At 47.3% G+C, this 24867-nt stretch overlaps 1 protein-coding gene and 1 long non-coding RNA gene across 2 annotated transcripts in view; both read left to right on the top strand.

Moving 5' to 3' along the window:
- Positions 1-24867, top strand: part of LOC148129597 (uncharacterized) — a 121093-nt gene that overhangs the window by 13385 nt on the left and 82841 nt on the right. The gene's annotated exons all lie outside the window — the stretch shown is intronic.
- On the top strand, positions 1623-23381 carry LHX5 (LIM homeobox 5). The gene is made up of 5 exons (XM_087942788.1): positions 1623-1795; positions 6000-6223; positions 10833-11110; positions 15874-16039; positions 22791-23381. Exons 1-5 carry the CDS (start codon positions 1623-1625, stop codon positions 23147-23149), a joined length of 1200 nt encoding a protein of 399 aa, XP_087798914.1. The 3' UTR covers positions 23150-23381.

Below are 24867 nucleotides of genomic sequence, written 5' to 3'. Positions count from 1 at the left end.
CTTTCTTTCTTTCTCCCTCCCTATCCTTCTCTCGCTCCATCACTCCCTCTGTTTCTCTCTCTCTTTTTTTGCTTTGAAATGTTATTTTTTAAAAAGGATACCCGGTTCCTTCTGAGATCCACTGGCGAGCTAATTTTGCCTCGGATGTTTGTTTGTTTGTTTCTTTCTTTCTTTTTGTTTCTTTCTTTCTTTCTTTCTTTCTTTCTTTCTTTCTTTCTTTCTTTCTTTCTTTCCTTTCTTTCTTTCTTTCTTTCTTTCTTTCTCCCTCTGTCCCTTCCTCCCTGTTTCTCTCTCTGTGTTTCTCTTTTTTGCTCTGAAGTGTTATTTTTAAAAAAGGATACCTGGTTCATTCTGAGATCCACTGGTGAGCTAATTTTGCCTCGGATGTTTCTTTTCTCTCTCTCTCTCTCTCTCTCTCTCTCTCTCTCTCTCTCTCTCTCTCCCTCCCTCCCTCCCTCCCTCCCTCTCTCTCCTCTTCCTTACTTTTCCTACACTTCCGCCCCGGCGCGCCTTTCCAATTCCCGAGGTCGGGAATTAGGGAAACCACCGGAATTGAGGATAGAGGGGGCATATCGCGCGCCCCTTCTCTTTGGACAGGGGGGGGAGGAAGGCGGGAATTCAATTAAAGGGAATCCCCAAATCCGATTCCTTTCTTCCTTTCTCCGCGCCACATTCCCATTCACACTCTACGCGTGCACCCACCCCAAGCAGGCCGGCGGCCAGGAGGGAGAAAGCAAAGTTTTCAGGTTTTTTGCTCTAAGCGCGCCACGGGCGAGCCACGCCAGTCCTGCGTCCGCGGAGGCAAGCCGGAGCAAAGCACACCCACGCACACCCCGAACGGTGGATGCGCGGAGACCCCCCCCCACAGCCTCCGTTCTTCCACCTGATGTTTTGGGGCAGGAGGGTTTCTTTGGGGCGGGGGAAAGAGGCGGGACGCCCCCTCCCCTCCCCCCGAGTCCATCTTCCCACCCGCCTGGCCGGCCCAACCGAGTTGCGCCCCGCCCGGCCCCGCCAGCGCTCCCAGGTCGGCAGGCAAAAACTACTCACGGAGTACCTCGGCGCGTCAGGTGCGAATCTCGCCCCACCACAATGGAGCTGCCTTCTTTTTCCCCCCTCTGTGCCAAGCGCCAGGCTGGAGCCAATTTAGATATGCTATAAATTAAGAGGTTGCCATGGCCACCGGCTCGCCATTGGCCGCCGCCCGCCCGACGTGGCGCCCCACGTCACCAAATCTGAATAAGGGTGCGCGAATTACTAAAGCCTCAAGACAAAGCTGGGCGATGGGAGCAGCGCAAAAGTGGGATCGAGTCCCGGCCAGCCAGCGGCGCGCCGGCGAAGGAGGGGACCGGCCGAGGACCACCGCCGCGCCTGGGCCTTGCCAGACACCTCCCAGCCCCGCCGCCCCCGGGGACGCCCGGGCTGGTATGCCGCGCTGAAGCCGTCCGGGAAGCCAGTCCCGGCCTAGGAGAGAGGCCAAGGAGCCAGGGGGGCGAAGCCGAGGAAGCCCCAGCGCGCCCAGAGGGAGAGGAGGAGGAGGAGGAGGAGGAGGAGGCAGCGACGGCCGCGGGCGGCGCAGCGGAGCGGCTGGGAGGCGCAGCCATTCCCCCTGTCCGGCCGCGGCGATGATGGTGCATTGCGCCGGGTGCGAGCGGCCCATCCTGGACCGCTTCTTGCTCAACGTCCTGGATCGGGCCTGGCACATCAAATGCGTCCAATGTTGCGAGTGCAAATGTAACCTCACCGAGAAATGCTTCTCGCGGGAAGGCAAGCTCTACTGCAAGAACGACTTTTTCAGGTGAGGGGCCCTTCTCTTCCCTCGCCCCACCCCCGATCTTCTCGGCGCTCCCCCAAATTTGCACCTGGCCTTCCCCTTGCTGGGTTGCTTCTTACTCCTCCCGCCGCTGACACCCTTCCCTCCCCGTGCCTCGGTTTACCTCCTGACGAGCTGGAAATGCCTTGCCTGCCTCCTTCCTCCTTCGAGGCTGTGGCCTGATCCTTTACCCCAACGATGAAGGTCGGAGGAGGCAGCTGTCTGGGTAGCAAAATGGAACGCGATGGCGTATGGAGGGGCTCGTGGGGTGGGGGGAGGGGGCGGCTGAGAGAAAAAAAAAAGAAAGAAAGAAAGGGAATTTACCTGGGGGAAACATGAGGGAATTTGCCTCGTTTCTCAGGTGGTTCGCTGGGGCTTACCGCGCTAACCTGGCTTAGGAAGGCGTACATTCCCTTGGATCGCACCGCGTGGGCTTCTCCGATGTCTCTGGTTTGCCATGACCAAACGAGAGAAGGAGAAAGGGATGGAGAGAGAAAGGGAGAGAGAGAAGGTGGGAGAGGGAGAGAAAGAAAGAGGGAGAGAAGGAAGGGGGAGAGGGAGAGAGAAAGGGAGAGAGGAGGGAGAGAAAGAAAGGTAGAGAGGGAAAGAGGGAGAGGGAGAGAGGGGGAAGGAGGGAAGGAAGGAGGGAGGGGGAGAGAAAGAGAGAAGGAAGGTGAGGGAGAGAAAGAGGGAAGGAGGGAGGGGGAGAGAGAAAGGGAGAGAGAAGGAAGGAGAGGGAGAGAAAGAAAGGGAGGGAGAGGGAGAGGTGGGGGGAAAGGAAGGAGAGGAGAGAGAGAGAGATGGCCGGTTTTGTCTCTTTATACCATTAGTACTAAGTTACTTGATGGCACAGATTAAATTAAACGTCGGCTCGCCAGGCGCCTCTCCGCGAATCTCTCCTTCCACTCGTCCACTGGGACGACGAGGTTTTGCCAAAGCGAAAGGCAACGAAAGGCAGAGAACACCGCTCCCTCCTCCTTCGTCCCCCACCCCAACGCCCTATTTCCCGGCCCCGTGGCCGGCGAGAGGCTGTCTCTGCCCCCACCGGCCTCTTTTTCCTTCGGAGGGGCGCGCAGCCTGAACGGAGCTGGGTGGTTTTCCTCTCGCCAAGGCTGGCTGACTCTGGCTTTCTTGTCCGCCCATCAAGGCTCGGGGGATCCTTAAGAGCAGCCGAAGCTCTTAATTTAACCGGGGGAGAGGAGGGGGGAGACAATAATTAAAGGGCCTGGATGCCACCCACCCACCCCCGCCCCCCAATACTTACCGCCGTCGGGCCATTAACTGTGTGCCTCACCTGCCTGGCTTATCAAACCGCTCGCAAATCCTTCCCTCTTCTTCCCATCCTGGCTCTTGCAACGGGAAGTTTGGGGCCTGCATTGCACGCAGGCCCCAAACTGTTGGGGTTTTGAACAACACCCCCCCCCCCCAAAAAAAAGGACGTGCCTTTCATTTGAATCGGGACTCCTTAGTCAAGAAGCGCCGAGACCTCCAACCCTAAGGATGGAGGGGTTTTAGGATTTAAAGGAACGACTCGTGGATCTTTTCTTCTCCCGTACCAACTTCTACGGATATTTTAAGGGCGGGGAGGTGGGGGGGAAGAATGCGATTTGGTTGTATTATCGTATTTTATTTTTAAAGCGCGCTTCTTCCCTCCCCCCTTGTAAAGAGGCTCTCTGGGGTTTTCAAGCGGCGGCTGGAGTGGGGCGGGGGGCGCGGGAGACCCTGATATAGACATGGTAATGAAGGCCCACGTCCTAATTGAAGGGGACGGCTGGGATGCCGAGCTGCCCTTTTCTTACCTAAATATTCGTTTTGTTTTGCCAACAGCAGCCGAGGGGTGTGTGCGTGCGGGGGTGGGTGGAGGAGGAGGAAATAAATCGGCCGCTCCCTTCCTCCCTATCCCACCCGCCATCCCCCCACCCCCACGTTGCCCAGAGAGAGAGAGAGAGAGAGGCTCAGCCGAAGCCGGAGGGGGCGAATGTAGTAGCCCACCCGCATTTTTCTTTCTGTTTTTTTTTGGAAGACAAACCCCTTACGCCCGACCGACGGCCCGCAATCCACAATTAAAACCCATTTAAAAAAATGCAAAGCCGGCCCTGCCTTTTGCGTTTTCGACTGTCCTTGTGGGCAAAGCACCTCCCCGTTTTAAAAGGGTGAGGAACACGAAGGTTGGGTGTGGAGAGGGGGGGGGGAGGAGAGCAAGGGGAGGGGGAGAACGGCTGTGGTCCGCGGGTGTTTGGGCCCCAGGCGTCGGCATATGAATAGGTGGAGGTTAAGCCATCTTTGCACATGTAAACGGGCTCTAAGGACTATTCCGAATTCTTGGAGCCCCAATTTTCTTTCCCTTAGATTTCTCTTCTCTTCCCCCCCACCCTTTAAAATGCCTGGGGATGTAGTTAAGATGCAGGTGGCTTTTTTTTTATTGTATAGACTTATTTTATTTTATTTTAAATTTCAGGTAAAGGAAACGGATGCTTGGGGGGTTTGGGGTGTGTGTGTGTGTGTGTAAATAAAGAACCTGGATCTCGACTTCTATAGCTTTTGAGGATTGTTTTATATGATCCCCGGATTAGAGCATGGCGAGCGAACGAGCCAAAAGATACCACCGGGATTATTTTATTATTTTATTTTATTTTAAAACAGAATAAAATATATATTTTTTCCGCCAAACTTCGGGTTGTTTTTTTTCCGTTTAGACGCAGAGAAGCCGGGGAGTGGGGGAAAAAAAACCCGAACTTCTACCCAGGTTGAAGAAAACAATCTTTTTCAAAAATAATAATAATAATTCCCCCTCCCCCAGTGAACTTCAGCCATCCAAAATAGGGAGGCCTTTCTCTAGAAACTGGATCCGAATCCAACCCGATTTTTAAGACAGGAGCGGGGCAAAATGTGGAGAAGCGAAGCGCCGCCGTTCGCCTCCTTCTTTCGCGCGGAGCGGCGTCCCCTTTGGATCGGACCCTTCCTTCAGCGGATAAGCTCCCTTTTATTATAATTTGTAAATTATAATTTGTGAATTATATCGTACAATAAATTTATATAATATAGATATGAAGCGTGACGTTGAAATGAGCCGGACGCGTCCAGAAGTCGGATCAGGAAACGGAACGGACGTTCTTATCAAATTATTTCCTTTCCTTTTTAAGAAGGGGGGGGAGGGGAAGCGGGAAGGCAAAAAAATTCTTTCGAGTTTCCCACCCTCCTTCTTTCCTTCTTTCTTTCCTTCTTTAGGAGACATTCGAGGAATTGTTTTTCTCCCCAATTTATTTGATTTTTTTTTCCTTTCCTTTTTTTCTTTAAAAAACCCATTTCCATCAGATGGCGCAGAAATCAGGATCCTCACGAAAAACACTGAAAAAGGAGCGAGATTTTTGACTGGAGGGGTGGGATGGGGAGGAGAAGAGAAATTTTCTGGCCGGAGCTGGAAAGGGAATCGATCCACCTGGTCTATTTCGAATAGGGAGGCAGAATTCGAGTGTGGGGAATGAGTTTCTTTGTCGGGATGTGTGTGTGTGTGTGAGAGAGAGAGAAAAGAGAGAAAGAGAGAATGAGAGAGAGAGAAACGAGAGAAGAGAGAAGTAGAATGAGAGAGGAAAAAATGAGAGGGGGAAACGAGAGAGAGAGAGAGAGAGAAAACGAGAGAAGTAGAGAGAATGAGAGGGGAAAAATGAGAGGGGGAAAGGAGAGAGAGAAAACGAAAGAAATGAGAGTAGAGAGAATGAGAGGGGGAACAAGGGAGAGAGAGGGAGAGAAAAACAAGAGAAAACTAGAGAAGTAGAGAGAGAGAGAATGAGAGGGGGGAAACAAGAAAGACAGAGAAAATGAGAAAAATGAGAGGGGGAACACAGAGAGAGAAAAACGAGAGAATGAGAGAGGGATAAAAGAGAGAGAGAGAAAAATGAGAGAAAGCCAGAGAACTAGAAAGAATGAGAGGAGGGAAACAGGGAGAGAGAGAGAGAGAGAGAGAGAGAGAGAGAGAGAGAGAGCGCAAACTACCTCTCCTCCCCGACCTATCCTAAAGACCCCTGAAACGATTGTGGATCCCCACGGGCACTCTGGAGATCCGCCTTCCCAACTCCCGGTAAAAAACAACAACAACCTAGCCTCCTCGTACCAGCGGCCGCCCTGCGCCTTCCTTCCTCCCCTCCCTGGATCCCTTTTTTAATCGATCCCTCTCCTTTTTTTTCCCCAGGAAATTTGGGACGAAGTGCGCCGGCTGCGCGCAGGGCATCTCCCCCTCCGACCTGGTGCGGAAAGCGCGTAGCAAAGTCTTTCACCTGAACTGTTTCACCTGCATGGTGTGCAATAAGCAGCTCTCCACGGGCGAGGAACTGTACATCATCGACGAGAACAAATTCGTCTGCAAGGAGGACTACCTGAGCTCCACCAGTTTCAAAGAAGGCAGTCTGAACTCAGGTGAGGGGGTGGGGTTGGTGCTATCCATCTCTGGCCCTGGCTCTGGGTTCGAATCCCCACAGAGGGTTAGACAGCTGTGATTTATTGGTTTTTTTTTCCCCCCACTGGTTTTCTTTTTTTTCCTCCCTGCTGGGGGCGGGGGCAGAACACCTCAATTACAGGTAATCCTCAGGGGAATCAAGGGACCCCCCCCCGGGGACACTGCGGGACCATCCGAAAATAGGAACCGGTTCCCTAAGCAGGGGCGACGCCATGGCCCCTTCCAACTCTGCTGCCAGGGTCCTACTGGTGAAAAAAACGGTCATAAGATTACTGTTCTCGGTGCCGTTGTAACTTTGAGCAGTCACTAAGTCAAGGACTACCTGTCAGTCTTGGATTCTGCACTCCCCAACAGTGAACAATGCAGTCACTCTGTGAGTGATTTAAGGAAGGGGTTAAGGAAGTAGGTTCTCTATCTTTGGATCTCGGCTAAGAATCCGCTGCTAGATCTAAGACGGTCTTATAAATTGCTCTTTGTCACTGTTGGTGGCTCAAAGATGCATGGACTTCAACTCCCAGAATTCTCCAGCCAGCAACGCTAGCTGGAGGAATTCTGGGAGTTGAAGTCCACATATCTTCAAGCAGCCAGTGGTGAGAAAGACTCTGATATAGGTGGATTTGGTTGGCTCCCAAGAGATCCGACAATGAGAACAATCAACCAATGGAACAGAAGTTGCCCTCGGAAGTTGTGGGAGCGCCATCAGTTGAGACCTTCAAGAAGAGATTGAACTGCCATTTGTCAGAAATGGTGTAGGCTGTAGGGACTCCTGCTTGGGGTGGGGGTGGGGGTTGGACTAGATGACCTATAAGGTCCCTTCCAACTCTGATTATCTGTTATCCATATTCTTCCTTCCTTCCTTCCTTCCTTCCTTCCTTCCTTCCTTCCTTCCCCTCTCCATCTCCCTCTTTTTCTCTTTCTCTTTCTTTCCTTCTGTCTATTTCTCTCTCTCTCTTTCCTTCTTCCTTCCTTCCTTCCTGGTTCTCTCTCTCTCTTTCCTTCCTCTCGTCCCTCCTTTCTTCCTGCTTTTTCTCTTTCTCTCTCTTTCCCTCTTTCTCAGTCTTTCTTTTCTCTTCTTCCTTTCTTCCTTGCTTTCTCTCTCTCTTTCTTTATTCACTCTCTCTCCTTCCTTTCTTCCTTTCTTGATTTCTTTCTCTTTCTCATTTTTCTCCCTCTTTCTTTTCTCTCTCCTTCCTCCTTCCTCCCTTCCTTTCTTTCTCTCTTTCTCTTTCTCTGTCTGTTTCTTTTTCTTTTCTCCTTCTTTTCTTCCTCCGCTCCCTCCCTCCTTCCTCCTATTAAGCTTTTCCTCTTTCCGGTCAGGATCCCAGGCTATTTTCCATTCAGCCCTTGAGGGAGCAGGTTTTCCAAAGCCACCCCAAGCTTCTGTTTCGCAGGAAGTTTAACTAACTTTCCGAGAGCGAGAGGGGACAAAGGTGACCATGGGGAAAGCAGAATTTCAGATGGCCAGCTCTAGGCTGGGGTCTTCTTCTTCTTCTTCCCCTGGCTGTTGGCCAGAGTGTAGCCAAGACAATTGTGAGTTGGGGATCAGGTGCTTTTCTGCAGCCTGCTCCACCTCCCTCCCTTTGTCCGTTGCTCAGGGCCTAATTTAGTGATGTGGGGGGAGAGAAACGCTGCATGAAAATGGGCCTCTCTTTATAGAAGCCCCTCGGACCATGGCATCTGCCAAACCAGCTCTTGGTCCTTGCTGCTTTCCCGATGCTTCCATCGTGGGGGCTTCTCCAGCCCAGCTTTTCCTAACCTCCTCCCCAACAGATGGGCCACCCCATGACCCCCGTCCCCCCTTCAACAAGCATGGCCTGAAAGAGGGGGAGGGATGGAGGGCTGTTCTCATACAAGAAGAGCCATGGTGGGGGTGGGGGGAGGGGGGAAGGGCAGGCGAGGGTGTGTGTGTCCCAAACACAGGCATCTTCCTGGCATCGGATTATTCACCCGTCAATCAAGAAGCAAGTTCAAGGGGCCTTGCTGAAGATGTGGAGATAAGGATGGGATGCTTTGCCAATGAAAAGTGAAGACTCCATCCAGTTGGGCTTTTGTGGTTTCATGAATGGACCCGTGGAGTTTTCTTGGCAGGAATAATGGAAATGGTTTGCTATAGGCTTGGTAGTCTCCCATATAAGATCAACCTTCCTTCCTTCCTTCCCATCTTCCTTTCTTCCTTCCCATCTTCCTTCCTTCCCATCTTCCTTCCTTCCATCTTCCTTCCTTCCATCTTCCTTCCTTCCTCCCTCCCTTCCCATCTTCCTTTCTTCCTTCCCACCTTCCTTCCTTCCATTTCCTTCCTTCCCATCTTCCTTCCTTTTTACCCATCTTCCATTCCTTCCTTCCTTCCCATCTTCCTTCCTTCTTTCCCATCTTCCATCCTTTCTTCTTCTTCCTTCCTTCCATCTTCCTTCCTTCCTCCCTCCCTCCCCATCTTCCTTTCTTCCTTTCCATCTTCCTTCCCACCTTCCTTCCTTCTTTCCCATTTCCTTCCTTCCCATCTTCCTTCCTTTTTTCCCATCTTCCATTGCTTCCTTCCCTTCCCATCGTCCTCCTTTTCCATCTTCCATCCTTCCTTCTTCCCATCTTTCTTCCTTCCGTCTTCCTTCCTTCCTTCCTCCCTCCCTTCCCATCTTCCTTTCTTCCTTTCCATCTTCCTTCCCACCTTCCTTCCTTCTTTCCCATTTCCTTCCTTCCCATCTTCCTTCCTTTTTTCCCATCTTCCATTCCTTCCTTCCCTTCCCATCTTCCTTCCCTTCCCATCTTCCTTCCCTCCCTCCCTTATCATCCCTTTCAACTTCCCTCCTTCTTTCCCTCCCCCTCTCCCTTCCACATATTTCAAGAAGTCAAGAATGACATTTCCCCAACCAGACTTCCAAGCGCATCCGAATAGACCTCCCATCATCAAGTTAGACAGCCTGGCTGAGACTCTTTAGATTTGTTGTCCAAAATATCTCCAGAGCACCAGCTGGCGATGGCTTCTCCAAATAGCTCAGTGGGTTGGCTGCTACCCTCTGCTTCCAAACTCTCTTTTTCCACAGCTTTATTTGTTTGGCTGATTCATTAATGAATCAATTAATCGATTGCCTTCCCACTGCCTTTGGGCTCCTCTATCCTCTCAAAGCAACTTCCATCCTTTTCTGTGACACAGGCAGGCCCTTTTTCTCCCTGGATACTTCTTCCCAAGTAGCCTGAGAGTCGACAGCAGGTTCCTTCACTGATAGCAAGAGGGCAGAGCAGCTTGGGAGGAAGAAAAGTCAAAGGGAGAAGACCTGTTGGCTGGTGGCATTTTCTCCCTTGCTTCCAAATGTTATACGATGGCTCTGTTGTATGTAAACCCTTCCTTCCCTTTCCGCCAAATGAAACTTTCAAGGTAGACTTTCTTCTGCCTTCCCCATAAAAGTATTGGACAGAGCTTATCTCCTTTGGGTCAGGGTCCAAAATCCAAGAGAGACATGCTGTGATTCTTCCAAGGCGATGCCTGTATTGTTCCTTGCCTATAGACATAATCGTGCTAAAACTAAACTAAACTAAACTAAACTAAAGACAACCTGTGGGAGAAGGACTGGAAGACTCTCGGGTGGAGTTAAAAGAGAGAGCAGCCCAGAATCTGTACATAGTCACAAACAGACTAAGTCCAACCCCTTTCAATTCCACTGACCTTTATTGAATTCCTAGCTTGTGCAAAGCATTGACTGAGAAGATTCCTGTGCATAGGCCTTTTAGCAATAAATCGGTTTAGTTGGAGAGTATTTGTAGCTCAGGGTTGAAGTGCTATTGCTAGTGCTATTAACTTAAATGAAGCCAACTCTGGCATAGGTAATTTACAATCACCTGTGACCCTGTTTCCCCCCCTCTCCCCTGGGTGTATCATAAATCAGATTCTCCAATGAAGCGCCTTCATGGGCTGAGTGTCATCAATCACATTCTCCAATGAAGGATTTTCGTGGGAAGAAGATTTGGTAGCCCAGCTACAATCTTTTAAAGATACGGGTGGTTTTGAACTGCTGTACTCCTTCAGATTTTCCCCTCTCCTTGTTTATGGCAACTTGGAAACATGCCTAGGAATGTTTTATGAGTTGACAACCACCATCAAGTCTCTAATTTTCTGGGTGAATATAGAGACAGGCAGCTAAACACTACAAAGGCTTCCATACAAAGTTTCTTTATTGGATTGCATCAGGCATCCTCAAGGTATAACTCACCGTTATGCTGAGATTCATCTAATGTCCAATCTTTGCACTGTCATCTTCATAGTGTGAAAAGATAGCACGATGCTGGGGTCCGGGTAAGAATGACCAAAACTCACCCCAACCCAACCAGAGGTCAATTCAGTGACCAATCAGGATTACAGATGTGACCACATGACATGAACTACCTCTCCCAAGAGGTATTAACTACATTTCCCATGAAGCATTCTCTTAAGGGGACAGCTCTCATTCCCAAACTAACTATATACTGTCTAACCAGCACAACCACATTCCATCCCTTCTGGCTAAGCTCCCCCCATGACGCTACTTGCCTTTTCTTTCCCCCACCCGATTCACCATTCTCCCTTTCCCCCCACCACAGTTTCTTCCTGTACCGATCGAAGTTTATCTCCGGACCTTCAGGACCCCATGCAGGACGATACAAAGGAGACAGACAATTCCACTTCCTCGGATAAAGAAACCACCAATAATGAAAATGAGGAGCAGAACTCTGGAACCAAAAGAAGGGGACCTCGGACCACCATCAAGGCCAAGCAGCTGGAGACCCTCAAGGCAGCTTTTGCAGCCACCCCTAAACCCACCCGGCATATCCGGGAGCAGCTAGCTCAAGAGACGGGGCTCAACATGAGAGTCATCCAGGTAAGATAAAACATTTGGCTTTATTAAGAGTTTTGAAGGTGCCCAGTTGGAAAGGGCAAGACCGCACTTGGAATACTTGGAGTTGGACACTTTGATATGAAAAAAAGAAAGAAAAAAAGGAAGGAAGGAAGGAAGGAAGGAAAAAGGAAGGAAGGAAGGAAGGAAGGAAGGAAGGAAGGAAAAGGGAGGAAAGGAAGGAAGGAAGGACAGGAAGGAAAGGAAGGAAGGAAGAAAGAAAGGAAGAAAGAAAGGAAGAAGAAAGAAAGGAAGGAAGGACAAAAGGAAAGGAAGAAGGGAGAAAGGAAGGAAGGAAAGAAAGAAAGAAAGAAAGAAAGAAAGAAAGAAAGAAAAAGAGAAAGAAAAAGAGAAAGAAAGAAAGAAAGAAAGAAAGAAAGAAAGAAAGAAAGAAAGAAAGAAAGAAAAGAAAGAAAGATTCTCATTGAGACCCTAGAAAGAGTGCAGAGAAGATCAACAAAAAGGACTAGGGACCAGAGGTGAAGGTTGTGGGAACTGGGGATATCTAGTCTAATGGACGGAAGAACTAGGGGTGATATGATAGCAGTCTTCCAATATTTGAGGGCCTTCAAAGAGAAGAGGGTGTCAAGTGCCTGGAAAATCAGGAGATCCAGGCAGTTCAAATGGGTATAAAGATTTATTGTAGGCTTAAGCTACAAGAATCTACAAGAAAATCTACAAGAAAAGCTACTAGGCTTAATTCTACAAGAATCTGAACTACTAACAGTCAAAGCAATTTGGCGGTAGATAAGGAATTCACAGTGGGCTGGATTTAGATCTCTTGTGGGTGCGAAAGGACTCATGGCTGATGGTGCATTTGACCCCTCCCTCCGGCTCAGTCTGGTCATCTTCTACAGAGGGCGGGGTCAACCTATTCTCCAAAGCACCTGAGGGCAAGGCACGAAGTAATGAGTAGAAGCTTGTTAAAGAGAAATTCAACCCAGAACTGAGACATTTCCTGACCGTAAGAACAATTGCCTTCAGAAGTTGCAGGTGCTCCCTCACTGTAGGTTTTCAAGATGAGACCAAACAACCATTTGTCTGGGACAGTATAGGGTATGCTGCTTGAGTTGGCGATTGGACTAGAAGACCTCCAAGGTCCCTTCCAACTCTTTGTTGCTGTATTCTATTCTGTTCTGAATGATTGCTTGCCATACTCTTACCACGGCTTACTGAACGTCTGCAAGGAAACAACCAAGCTCAGAAAGCAGCTGGATTGTCACACGTGGACTTGGTCTTTTGGGCTTGACACAACCACAAAGCATACACTCTGGGAACTCTTAAGGAGGAGGCCTCTTCACCCTCATTCTCACACACAAACGACACCTTTGAGATGTGTCATCCCTTCTCACCATGGACACCTGGAAAGGGTCTCTGCTGCTGAACCATCTCCAAGGATTTTTCATCCCTCCCTCCCTCCCTTCCTGGAAAAGGAGAACCATCCAGGAATATTGACAGTGAGCTTGTCGAGCTGTGGAATTCTTTGGGCTCCTGTCCAGGAGGATTTTTTTCTTTCTTTTACAGCCAGCCATCATCCTTCTTCGTTATTTGCCTTCTAGGAAATATTTTGAGAGCCAAAAAAACCCTTCGCTGCTTGAATTAAGAACAGGACATTAGGAAGTCACCTTAACAAAAGCCAGAATTTGCAGGAGTCGCAGCCAGAAGGAGGGGGAGATTGAAGAGTAAGAGCAGATGATATCCTATCCAATAATTGGGTTTAAAAGTTGCCAAATTTGGAAAGTCCTGGACTAGCCCAATGTCTCGGGATTCATAGGTAAAGGTTCCCCTTGCACATATGTGCTAGTCGTTTCTGGCTTTAGGGGGCGCTGCTCACCTCCGTCGCAAAGCCGAAGAGCCAGCGCTGTCCGAAGACATCTCCGTGGTCATGTGTCCGGCAGGACTCAACGCCTTTGAAGGCACACAGAACACCGTTCCCTTCTCACCAAAAGGGGTCCCTATTTTTCTACTTGCATTTTTTTAACGTGCTTTCAAACTGCTAAGTTGGCAGAAGCTGGGACAAGCAACGGGAGCTCACATCGTCCCGCGGCACTAGGGATTCGAACTGCCGAACTGCCAACCTTTTTCTGATCAACAATCTCAGTGTCTTAAGTCACCGAGCCACCGCGTCCCATAGACATTCACAGACACCCCCGAATTAGTTCCACAGCCTGGGCTGAACTCCACCGTCTCTGGTTTGCTGACGACTCAATGAATCTTGCGAATGCACACCCCACTTTCTTAAATCATTAGCTTGGGTGGAAATAAGCGGAGTGAAATTAATTTATGACTAGCAAAGTGGAGTGAGAGACCAGTCTGGTATATTAAATGTGGTGGGTTTTTTTTTTCTTACACGAGAAGGATTTCACCTAAAACCAGGCAGAAATAAATTCCACACGAATTAGGAATGGCTTTTCTGCCCTTAGAGTTCATAACCACTGTGTTGGTCAGACAGTATATAGTTAATTGATAGATAGTTGGTAGTGGAATTTATAATTCTAGGCGGGGAGTGTGCTGGTCAGACAGTATATGGTTAATTGGGAATTGGGAGCTGTCCCCTTATATTTTCACATTGGGAATTCAGATTAACATATATTTTCACTGTTCTGTCTTTAACTTAACTTTCTGGTTGAATATAAAGACAGTTAGATAAACTCTACAAAGGCTTCCATACAAAGTTTCTTTATTGGATTGTAATAGGCATCCTCAAGGTATAACTCACAGTTATGTTGAGATTCATCTAATGTCCAATCTTTGCATAGTCATCTTCATAGTGTGAAAATATAGTTATCTTTATCCCATAACAATGGAGCAAAGGGAAGACACCAGCACGATGCTGAGGTCCAAGCAAGAATAAAGGAAACTCCCCCAACCCAACCAAGGGTCAATTCAGTGACCAATCAGGATTACAGATGTGACCGCATGACATGAACTACCTTTCCCATGAGGGATTAACTATATTTACCATGAGGCATTCCCTTAAGGGGACAACTGTCAATTCCCAATTAACCATATACTGTCTGACCAGCACAACCACTTTTCTCCCCTTTGGCTCTTACGACAAATACGGATAGTCCTTGACTTATGACCACAGTCGAGCCCGACCTTTCTGTCATTAAGTGAGCTTTGCCCCATTTTATGACCATCCTTGCCACGTTTCTTAAAGTGAATCCCTGCCGTTGTTAAGTCAGGTTCTGGCTTCCCCATTGACTTTACCTGTGAGAAGGTTGTAAAAGGAGATCATCATGTGACCTCCCCCCCAGTTAATTGTCAAGTTAATTGTCAAGTTAATTGTTAATTGTCAATTGTCATCTGAATTTTGATCCTGTGACCATGGCAAAGTTGTAAACGGTCATACATGTGAAGTCACGTTTTTCAGGGCAGTTGTTGTAACTTGGAATGGCCACTAAACCAACTGTTGTAAGTCAAGGACTACCTGTATTAGATATTCCTAATTGTGACACCCAGAGGAAGGAGGTTCAAGAATTGTCTTCTTCCCTTGCTTTCAGAGTGGCGTGCTAAGTTTCTTCCTTAAATCGTATGTCAGGATTCCAGCAATCGCCCTAATGAAATCATGATTCTCGAGCCAAACTTCAAAAAACTTTGAAGGATTCATTAGAGGCGACAGATTGGCACTGCCCTGTGTGCTGCCAACTCTGGCATATGTGATTTACAGTCCTCTCTGACCCACTTTCCCCCCCCCCCCGGGTGTGTCATAAATCAGATTCTCCAATTGAGCACCTTCACAGGCTGGGTGTCATCAATCACATTCTCCAATTAAATATATTCCCGGGCAAAAGCTCCAGTATTTTAGTTACAATCATTTAAAGATAAAGAATTGAAATGTACTTTCACTTTCAACTGCTCTTCCAGATTTCCTCCCCCCCCTTTTTTTAAAAAAAGGCAACTATAAAACAGGCATTGGAATGTTTTATGAGTTGACACCTGGATCTTTTCTCATGAATAATCTTCTTTCTGGACTCTGGAGGATTATGGCCACATTCTCAACATGCACTTAACCCATGTCTGGAATTGATCTCTTTGCTGCGTTCACCCAACCCCAAACCTCCAACTAACCCAACGGGAGGCGCTGTCAAATTCCTACCAGTTAACACCTCCTTTTTCCCTCCACAGAGGCATTTGAGATTAACCCAGCTTAGCTGGTTGCATGAACGCAACCAATCGGTGCAAAAATAAATGCAGTTGTACGGATAGAAGAGAACATTGGCAGCTCAGGGTTGAGCTGTAGGGGCCTTAGTGCTCTCTGAACTCGATAGTTGTCTTGCAGATGTTTCATTACCCAACTAGATAACATTGTCAGTGCTAGGAGGGAGTGGGGTTTGTTGGTGGGGGGGGAGGAGGAGGAGAAGGACTGTGGGGTCCTTAGTGCTCTCTGAGCTTGGTTGTTTTCTTGCAGACATTTTATTACCCAACTAGGTAGCATCTTCATTGCTAGGAGGGAATGGGCTGTGTATACTGGAGGACGAGGAGAAGAAGGTAGTTTTTGTCTAGACATTTCACTACCAAGCTAGGTAACATTATCAGTGCATCCAGTTGCTTTCTAGGAAGAATCCTTCTCATTTCTTCTTCTTTTCCAATCCTCCGCCTTTTCCTGCATCCCATTTTTGGGGCTGTCCCTGGGGAACTGTGATGGGTGGCACTGGCGGAGTTGGAAGGATGGCCTGTCTGCTTAGAGACCCTCATCTGACCATCTTCTCCCCCCCACCCCCTGCACCAAATGTCTCCAACAGGTTTGGTTCCAGAACCGACGCTCCAAAGAGCGAAGAATGAAGCAACTGAGCGCCCTGGGCGCCCGAAGACACGCGTTCTTCCGGAGTCCTCGACGCATGCGCCCTCTGGGAGGCCGGCTGGATGAATCCGAGATGCTGGGCACGGCTCCTTATAGTTACTACGGAGGTAACCAACCTTTCTTGTCCCCCAAAGGGAGTTTTTCCAAAGGAGTTTTTTCTTTTCCCCGTCTGAATGTGGTGCTTCAAGGGCGAAATTATTTTCTTTGGCTTACTTTCTCCTTGGTTTCTAACCCTCCTTGCGCTTAGACTCCTAATTCGGGGAGGAAGCAGGTCAGGCCATTTGCAAATGACTTTATTTCTGAATGCAGGTTTTTTTTTTTTTTAGAACGTGAGAATTGGTGGGTTTTGGTTCTGGCTAGGTTTGCAGCATTGCTCCCATCGCGGTTTGTCGGCTAAGCCAGCATGGCTGGGCTTCCCACCGTTGTATAGACGTTGTTCTCGGCGTGCGGGGTTCGGGGCATGCGGGAGGTGCTCGGGCACGAGCAAGTGAAACCCACACCAGGGGTGTGCACGTGTTGTCTGAATCCATCCAGCCTTTGAGTTTGATAAGCATTCGGGCTCCCCCCGCAGGAAGTGGGAGTCGAGGGTGCTTTTCCGCGGATTTGTGTGTTGTTGTTTTTTTGTAATTTGCTCGAAAATAAAAAGAAAACATGAGGCTTTTGGGTCCCCCTGGAGGGGAAGAGTCAAAATCCGGAAAGTTAATCTTGTTTAGGAAAGTTTTGAGATGATGGGGGGAGGAAATAGTGTTTTCCAGTGAGAGGTTCGCCCCCTTTTCCTTGTTTGCTTTTTGGGCCTCTATTCCTTCTCTTCTCTTCTCTTCTCTTCTCTCTCTTCTCTTCTTCTCTTTTCTATTTCTTTTATATTCTTTATTTCCTTCCTTCCTTCCCTTTCCCTTTCTCTTTCTTTTCTCTCTCTCTTTCTCCCTTTCTTCTTTCCTTCCTTCCCCTTCCCTTTCCCTTTCTTTTCTCTATCTCTCTTCCCTTTCTTCCCTTTCTTCCTTTCCCCTTCTCTTTCTTTTTTCTATCTTTCTTTTCTCTCTCTCTCTTTCTCCCTTCCTTCCTTCTTTCCTTCCTTCCCTTCCCTTTCTCTTCTTTTCTTCTCTCTTTCTCCTTCCTTCTTTTTCCTTCCCCTTCCCTTTCTTTCTCTCTATCTCTTTCTCCCTTCCTTCTTTCCTTCCTTCCTTCCCTTTCTCTTTCTTTTCTCTCTTTCTCCCTTCCTTCTTTCCTTCCTTCCTTTTCCTTTCTCTTTCTTTTCCCTATCTCTTTTCTCCCTTCCTTCTTTCCTTCCTTCCTTTTCCTTTCTCTTTCTTTTTCTTTCTTTTTTTTTCTGCCTCTGTTTCTCCCTTGTTTCCTTCCTTCCCTTTCCCTTTCATTTTCTTTTTTCTATCTCATTCTCTCTTCCTTCTTTCCTTCCTTCAGTATTTTCTATATATATAAAAAGTATATCTTATATAAAGTATCTTATATATTTATATAAAGTATATCTTATATAAAGTATAACTTATATATTTATATAAAGGACATCTTATATAAAGTGTCTTATTTAATAATATAAAGTATATCTTACATAAAGTATTTTATATATTTATATAAAGTATCTTATATAAAGTGTCTTATATATTTATATAAAGTATAACTTATATAAAGTATCATATCTTTATATAAAGTATATCTTAAAATATTTTATATATTTGTATAAATGTAACTTATATAAAGTAATATATATATATATATATATATATATATATATATATATATATATATATATATATATAATGAAGTATAACTTATATAAAGTATCTTATATATTTATATAAAGTATCTTATATAAAGTGTCTCATATATTTATATAAGTACATCTTATATAAAGTATCTCATATATTTATATAAAGTATATCTTATATAAAGTCTCATATATTTATATAAAATATAACATATAAAGTACCTCATATATTTATATAAAGTATATCTTATAAAGTATCTTATATAAAGCATATGATACATATCTTATATCCATTTATGCATTTGTACAATTAACTTATATCCATTGTATTATCCATCATATTCCCTTGTAATTATTTACATAACCTCCATTATCTATTCTGCAAATCTCGATTATTTTTTTATTCTGGGTCCCTCGTTTCTCTCCCCACCATTGATAAAATTTAATCCATTATCTTGTAATATTTTGTCTCATCTTGATTTCTAGCTTTTCTTTCCCCTTGTTTCCCCTTCACCCCAAAAAACGCCTTTCAGATTGGGGTGTTCCCAACCATCCTTTGCTCTCTAACCTTTCCTGTATGTGCTCCGCACCTGGTTTTTGTGGTTGTTCAGTTGCTGAGTCCCCTACGGCTCTTTTCACAACCCCATGGGCCACAGCACAGGGGTTGTACTCCCCTAGCACAGTGGCCTCCCCCTCCCCTCAACCTTTGGGGCACCAGGGACCGGTTCCGTGGAGAGAGGTTTTTCCCCCCATGGATCGGAGGGGGTGTAAATTCATGTGCTGCTGCCCCCCAAGGGTGAGGTTTTGTTGGTTTGTGTACCACCTGGTTTCTGGCATGGGAGAAGGATGGAGACCCCTGCCTCCACAGGAAACTGGCGATTGGCTTTCCTCAAGCAATAAACCCCACTAATTTCAGTGGGGCAGTAAGGTCACTTAGCTTGCAGTCTTATAACTCTTCGTCCTGGGGTTAAATCCAGACCCGCTCTCTTTGATTGGCAGGTTTGGAAGCCATATTGAGAGCAGATGCTCCCACGCTGCCTGGGAAATTTTGAGCCTGGGAAAGTGGGAAGGGGGAATTTCTTGGTATGTAGTTAGACCTAATAACATTTTTTTTTCTGATTCAAGGTCAGGTTGTGTTGCACCTAAGTGAGAGGACGTCTCAAGTTGGGACGGATGGGGATTGATCACATGTGATGTGATGATGAGTGCAGGGGATAGATTTGTAGTTTTTACTTATTTCAAGGAAGCCCGGAACTTTCAGATTCAGGATTCCCCAGTTGTGCCAGTTTACTATCCAAAATAAAAAGATATTTTGAGAAGGTGTCTGTCCGGAGTTAATGGTTGAAGTGGAGGTTTGCTGGAATGCCGACAATGATCTCTGCAGGGCGGCCTTCAGAATAGGCCTTCTACTCTACTCCAGGGGTCTCTAACCATGGCGACTTTAAGCCTGGAGGACTTCAACTCCCAGAAGTCTGCCAGGCTTAAAGTTGCCAAGGTCGGAGACCCCTGTATAGTTGCCCAAATTCGGAATGTCAAGATGTACAACTGGGACACAAGGTTGTGAAATGGGGAAATGATTATTTTTTTTAATGGGTTGGGGAAGGAATGAGGTTCCTGGGGGAGGAGTTGTCTTTTGGCTGATGGAGTGGGGTTTCCTCCCCCCCTTTTTTGGTAATGCATAATTGTGTTTGTGTAAAAATAACTTCTCTATTTATATTGGAGAGAGAAAGAGGGGGATTTATTTTGAAGTGGTGCGTGTTACAATTAATATGTAGACAAAGATACACCTCTAGCCTTGTGTTTCTGTGTTGCTGGGAGAGGAGGCAATAATTTTTGAACGAGTGTTGTAATTGATCACATACCATAAAGTCAGCATCAACTCAAGATATTAACTATTAGCTACTCGAGAGGTTTTCTCCAGCCCAATCTGTCCCCAGACATGTTCTTCAGGTTTTCCCATGGTGCCCTCAACCCCACTGAGTCCACCCACCCCCTTAACGGATAACAGATAATCAGAGTTGGAAGAGACCTTATAGGTCATCTAGTCCAACCCCCCCCCCACCCAAGCGGGAGACCCTACACCATTTCTGACAAATGGCAGCCCAGTCTCTTCTTGAAGGTCTCAAGTTGCTTCTACTCATTTTCTCTTTCCTTTTGATTCCCCCAAATTAGAGTTTTCTCCAGATAGTTGGGCCTTCACACATGATGTGTCCGAAGTAGGATAATTTAAACATGGTCATTTTGGGCCTCCAGTGAGAACTCTGGGTTTATTTGTTCAACGATCCATTTCTTGGCTGTCCAAGATATTATCAGGAGTCCTCTTCGGCTCCAGAGTTCAAAGATGTTAATCGTCTTCGTCTTCCTCTCCTTCTTTCTTTTGTTAACTTTTGTAGGGTGTCAAAATATCAGGATTCTGATTTTTGTATGTAGAGAGACACCCCGTGGTTTCTAAACAGTTTTGATGGCTGTTTGGTCAACTGCAAATTTCTGGACTGTTTGATTCCTTTCCTGTTGATGGTTGATCAGGAGTTTTCCACCACTTCCATAGCTTCTTGGTGGATTCTAAGGCTGGAGATTCAGATACAGATAATCAGAGTTGTAAGGGACCTTATAGGTCATCTAGTCCAACCCCCCACCCAAGCGGGAGACCCTATACCATTTCTGACAAATGGCAGTCCAATCTCTTGTTGAAAGTCTCCATTAATGGCGCTCCCACAACTTCCGAGGGCAACTTCTGTTCCAATGGCTGGTTGTTCTCACTGTCAGAAAGTTTCTCCTTATTTCCAAGTTGAATTTCTCCTTGTTCAGTTTCCATCCATTCTTCCTTGTCTGGTCTTCAAGTGCCTTGGAAAATAGCTTGACCCCTTCCTCCTCTCTGTGGCAGCCCCTCAAATATTGGAAGACTGCTATACTGTCTCCCCTGGTCCTTCTCTTCCCTAGACTAGAGATGTCATTCATTTGGCCTTCTTGACAGCTGATCTTATTCCCATTTTTCCCTCTGTGTTCCTTGACTTTTATTGCTAAAGTAATGGGTTTTCTAGATCTAGATATTGCCATTAAACGGGTGGCATGGGTAGGCGTGCAAACTGGAGAGGTTAATAGCTGCATCTTGTGATCTGTTCATGCACAAGCGTGCATGCCTGGTTATAAATGTTCACTAAAGTGTATTGTCAGATTATTATTTTGCAAAGCGACGCAATGCAACAGGGCAGAAAGTTTTCACTTATATTTTAAGGGTGAACGCATGCCTCACGAGCTCAGAGAGACCTTCCTTCAAGGGAGTAGGTCTTGTGAAGGAGTCCACCTCAGTGGGTTTGTGCTTCCAGAACTGGATTTTTTTTTTATTTTTGTCGCCTAGTGTGTTCTTTCACACCTGTGTTTCCAAAAGCAGAATCTGTCCGATTTTCTCTTGAATAAAATGAACGAAAACCAGTGCAATTCACGCCAACTGTGACAGCGCTTGGATTCCTTCTTCGCCCTGGTAGGGAGGGGGAGCCCCTCTCTTGCCTACTCCCTACCCCTTACACACACACACACCCCATCTCACCCCCCACCCACCCGTTTCCTGGGTCTGCCATCCAAGCCCCGCCTTTTAAGGCCCAGCGCACAAAAGCTGTCTTTCCAATGATTGAAACATGTAGGGAGGATTGATTGGCAGAAGTGGCTTGGGTGTATTTGTGCTCCTGTGTTGTTCTGTTGTGTGTTTGGGGAAAGCTGGGTGGGGATTTTGTGGTTGTGTCCTTACAGGTTTTATCAGGCCAGGTCCATGCGGACATGGCATAGCCAGCCAGGTTGTGGTGCGTTTATATAGATTTCTGAATAAAGCTAGAAAGGAACTTTGGAGGTCTTCTAGTCCAACCCCCAGCTCAAACTAACCCCCTTGTTAGTTTGTTTTGTTTTGTTTGGGTGATCTGTAAGCCCCTTTGCGCTTTTGAGATTCAGGAGCAGAAAAAGGGATCCATTCTGTAACTGGGTTATTCCTCTAAAAAGGAGCATTGTTCCTTAGGGTCAACACACAAAGGAGAAATCAAAATCCTTTTGGAAAGGAAAAAAAACCTACCATGGTCTACTCAGAAGGAAGTCCTAAGAGAACCTCATGGGGTTTACTCCCAGGGAAGCAGGAAGTATGTCCCAGGGGGCATCAGAGGTCCACACCCATTCAGAAAATGGGCTTGACTTACTTACAAGGTAGCAGAATCAGTAAGCAAAGGGTTGGGACTGAGAGAGGGATGGGGAAAGAGAGAGAGGGGAGGAGAGAGAGAGACAGACAGAGACACAGAGAGAGGGGGACAGAGAGAGGGGGAGAGAGAGGGGGGAAGGAGTGATGGGGAAAGAGAGACAGAGAGAGGGGGGAGGGATGGGGAGAGAGAGAGGGATGGGAAAAGAGAGAGACAGAGGGAGAGAGAGAGACAGACAGAGACACAGAGAGAGGGACAGAGAGGGGGGAGAGAGAGAGGGAAGGAGTGATGGGGAAAGAGAGACAGAGAGAGGGGGAGGGATGGGGAGAGAGGGGGATGGGGAAAGAGAGAGGGAGGGAGACACCCTCCAGTCTGCGACCAGTCTGGGGGGTCTTTCCTGCCTTCCCCACGCAACCCTCTCTCCAATCCCATCATGCTTCCCCTTCTCCCCTGCCCTCCACCAAGTGTGGCGTGGGTGCATTTTGGATCCTTTTTGAGGGGTGCAACTCAATTCCTTCTTCAGGGGTGCATATCAATTCTTTGTGGGTGCAACTCAATTCCTTCTTCAGGGGTGCATATCAGTTCTTTGTGGGGTGCAACTCAATTCCTTCTTGAGGGGTGCAACTCAATTCCTTCTGTTGGGGTGCATACCAATTCTTTTGTGGTGTGCAACTCAATTCCTTTTGTGGGGTGCAATTCAGTTACTTTTTGTGGGGGTGCAACTCAATTCCTTCTTGAGGGGTGCAAATAAATTCCTTCTTCAGGGGTGCATATCAGTTCTTTGTGGGGTGCAACTCAATTCCTTCTTGAGGGGTGCAAATCAATTCCTTTGGTGGGGTACATACCAATTCTTTGTGGGGTGCAGCTCAATTCGTGGAGTGCAATTCAGGGACGCCTCTTCCGTCGCTCGCTCACTCCCCCTCTCTGCTCTCTTCTCCCCTCCCCCCACCCCTCCAGATTACCAAGGCGATTACTACGGCCCCGGGAGCAACTACGACTTTTTCTCGCACGGCCCCCCCTCCCAGGCGCAGTCGCCGGCCGACTCTGGCTACATCCCGACTTCGGGGGCCGGCTCCACCCCGCTCGGGCCTCTGGATGCCCCCTTGGCTGGACACCACACCTCGGAGAACCAAAGGTACACGGATATGATCTCCCACTCCGACACGCCCAGCCCAGAGCCGGGGCTGCCCGGCTCGCTGCACCCCATTCCGGGAGAGGTCTTCAGCGGGGGTCCCAGCCCTCCTTTCCCCATGTCGGGGTACAGCGGGCCCCTCTCGCATTCCAACCAGGAGCTGAGCGAAGCGGCCGTCTGGTAGAGCGCCCGGAATTGGGGGTACGGGGAGGGGGCGCTGCACTTCCAGACCTTTTCCTCCAAGCCTCAACTCGACCGAGCCCTTTTCCCCACCCGGAGGGGGGCAAAGGGGGCTTCCCTCAGAGCCGCTCCAGGACCGCTGCCTTGCCCTCGAGGGGGCCCGCTTGAAAACCCCGGTAGGGACCGTGGGAAGCGGCCGTCAGCTGCCAACCTCCCGAGAGTCCCTCCATTCTTTTGGACCAAAGTTCCTGGTTTTGCAGACTTGGAGGGTGGGGATTTTGGAAGGTGGGGGGGTGGGGAGATGAGGGTGGGGGCTTTGCTTCCACCACCCCTCTCCATCTGGCTAGCCCCCCACCTCACCCACCCAGCCAGGATAGTGGGTTCGGTTTTTAGTGTTCCTTTAAAGAAAGAAAGAAAGAAAGAAAAATTGGGGGGGGAAAGAAGACGACGCACCCCAAAAAAAGCAAATTGGAAATTTTTGGTTCGCTTTGCTTTCGTTTTCTCCGGATTCGGACCCCGAAGGAAGGAAGGAAGGAGAAAGAAAGAAAGAAAGAAAGAAAGAAAGAAAGAAAGAAAGAAAGAAAGAAAGAAAGAAAGAAAGAAAGAAAGAAAGAAAATGAATTTCTGTGAATTAGGAGGCTGGTTTGATTGACAGAGTGAAGAGGGGAGGGGGGAGAAGAGCTGGAGTGGGCTGTTTTGGTTTTTTTTTGGCTGGTCACGTGGCGCCCCCTGGTGGTCGGTGCTTGGAATGACACGCCAGACTTCTTCAAAGACCCCTTCAAAAGACAGATTGGCGAGGGTGTTTTGGTTTTCTTTGGCTGGATTAATTAATTAATATTATTCTAATATTATTCTTTATTTTTATTGGGGAGGAAAGATGACGCCCCTACCCCCTGATGACCAATAACAGCAAATGTTTTAAAAAGAGAGAGAGAAAAGCAAATAATTTGAAGATGGTAAGGACCGTTTGCACCAAACTTTGCTGGGAGGCTGTTTGAGGATGTATTATAGGGTTTTTTTGCTCCTAGTTTCTTTATTTTGTATAAAGAAGAAACAAATAAAGTATGTTTTTGTGTTTATTTGATTATTTATTATATCCAGAATCTCCAGGGGCGGAACAAAATGAATGGGAAATGCATGCTGAATTGGTATAAGAAATGACAAAAATGGTCATACCTAAATAATAACAAAAAAAATAATACATTTTTTTGAAGCTGTTATTTCTCTGAAAAAATGCCTTGACTGAATACAAGAAGAAATGGAATCAAATCTTCAATATGGTCACACACCAGCCTAAAGGATTCAACTAACAATCTGTGGACTTCAACTCCCAGAATTCCCCAACCAGCCATGGGAGTTGAATTCTGGGAGTTGAAGTCCACAATTCTTTAAAGTTGCCATGGTTGGACAGACCCTCTAAAGTAGGGGTGTTAAGAAAGTTCTAAATTGCTTTTCTCCTTGATTAGTTTCTACCTGTTGCTTCTTGTCCTGCTCGCGGGTGCTTTGGAGAATAACAGAGTTGCAAGGGCTCTTAGAGATCTTCTAGCCCAACCCTCTACTCAAGCAGGAGAGTCTAAACCATCCCAAACAAATGGCTGTCTGGTCTCTTTCTAAAGGCCTCCAGTGATGGAGCATCCACAACTTCTGAAGGCAAGCCATGAACTGGGGAATCTTTACTGCTGTTGGGATCCTAAACCATCACATTTTCAAAAAAAAATATTC

The sequence above is a fragment of the Notechis scutatus genome, chromosome 13, assembly GCF_049901735.1.
Source record: "Notechis scutatus isolate UNSWTSFEM ecotype Mainland chromosome 13, rNotScu1.2, whole genome shotgun sequence".
Taxonomy (NCBI): domain Eukaryota; kingdom Metazoa; phylum Chordata; class Lepidosauria; order Squamata; family Elapidae; genus Notechis; species Notechis scutatus.
Note: the sequence above shows the minus strand (reverse complement) of the source record. Positions and strands in the feature narration are given on the sequence as shown.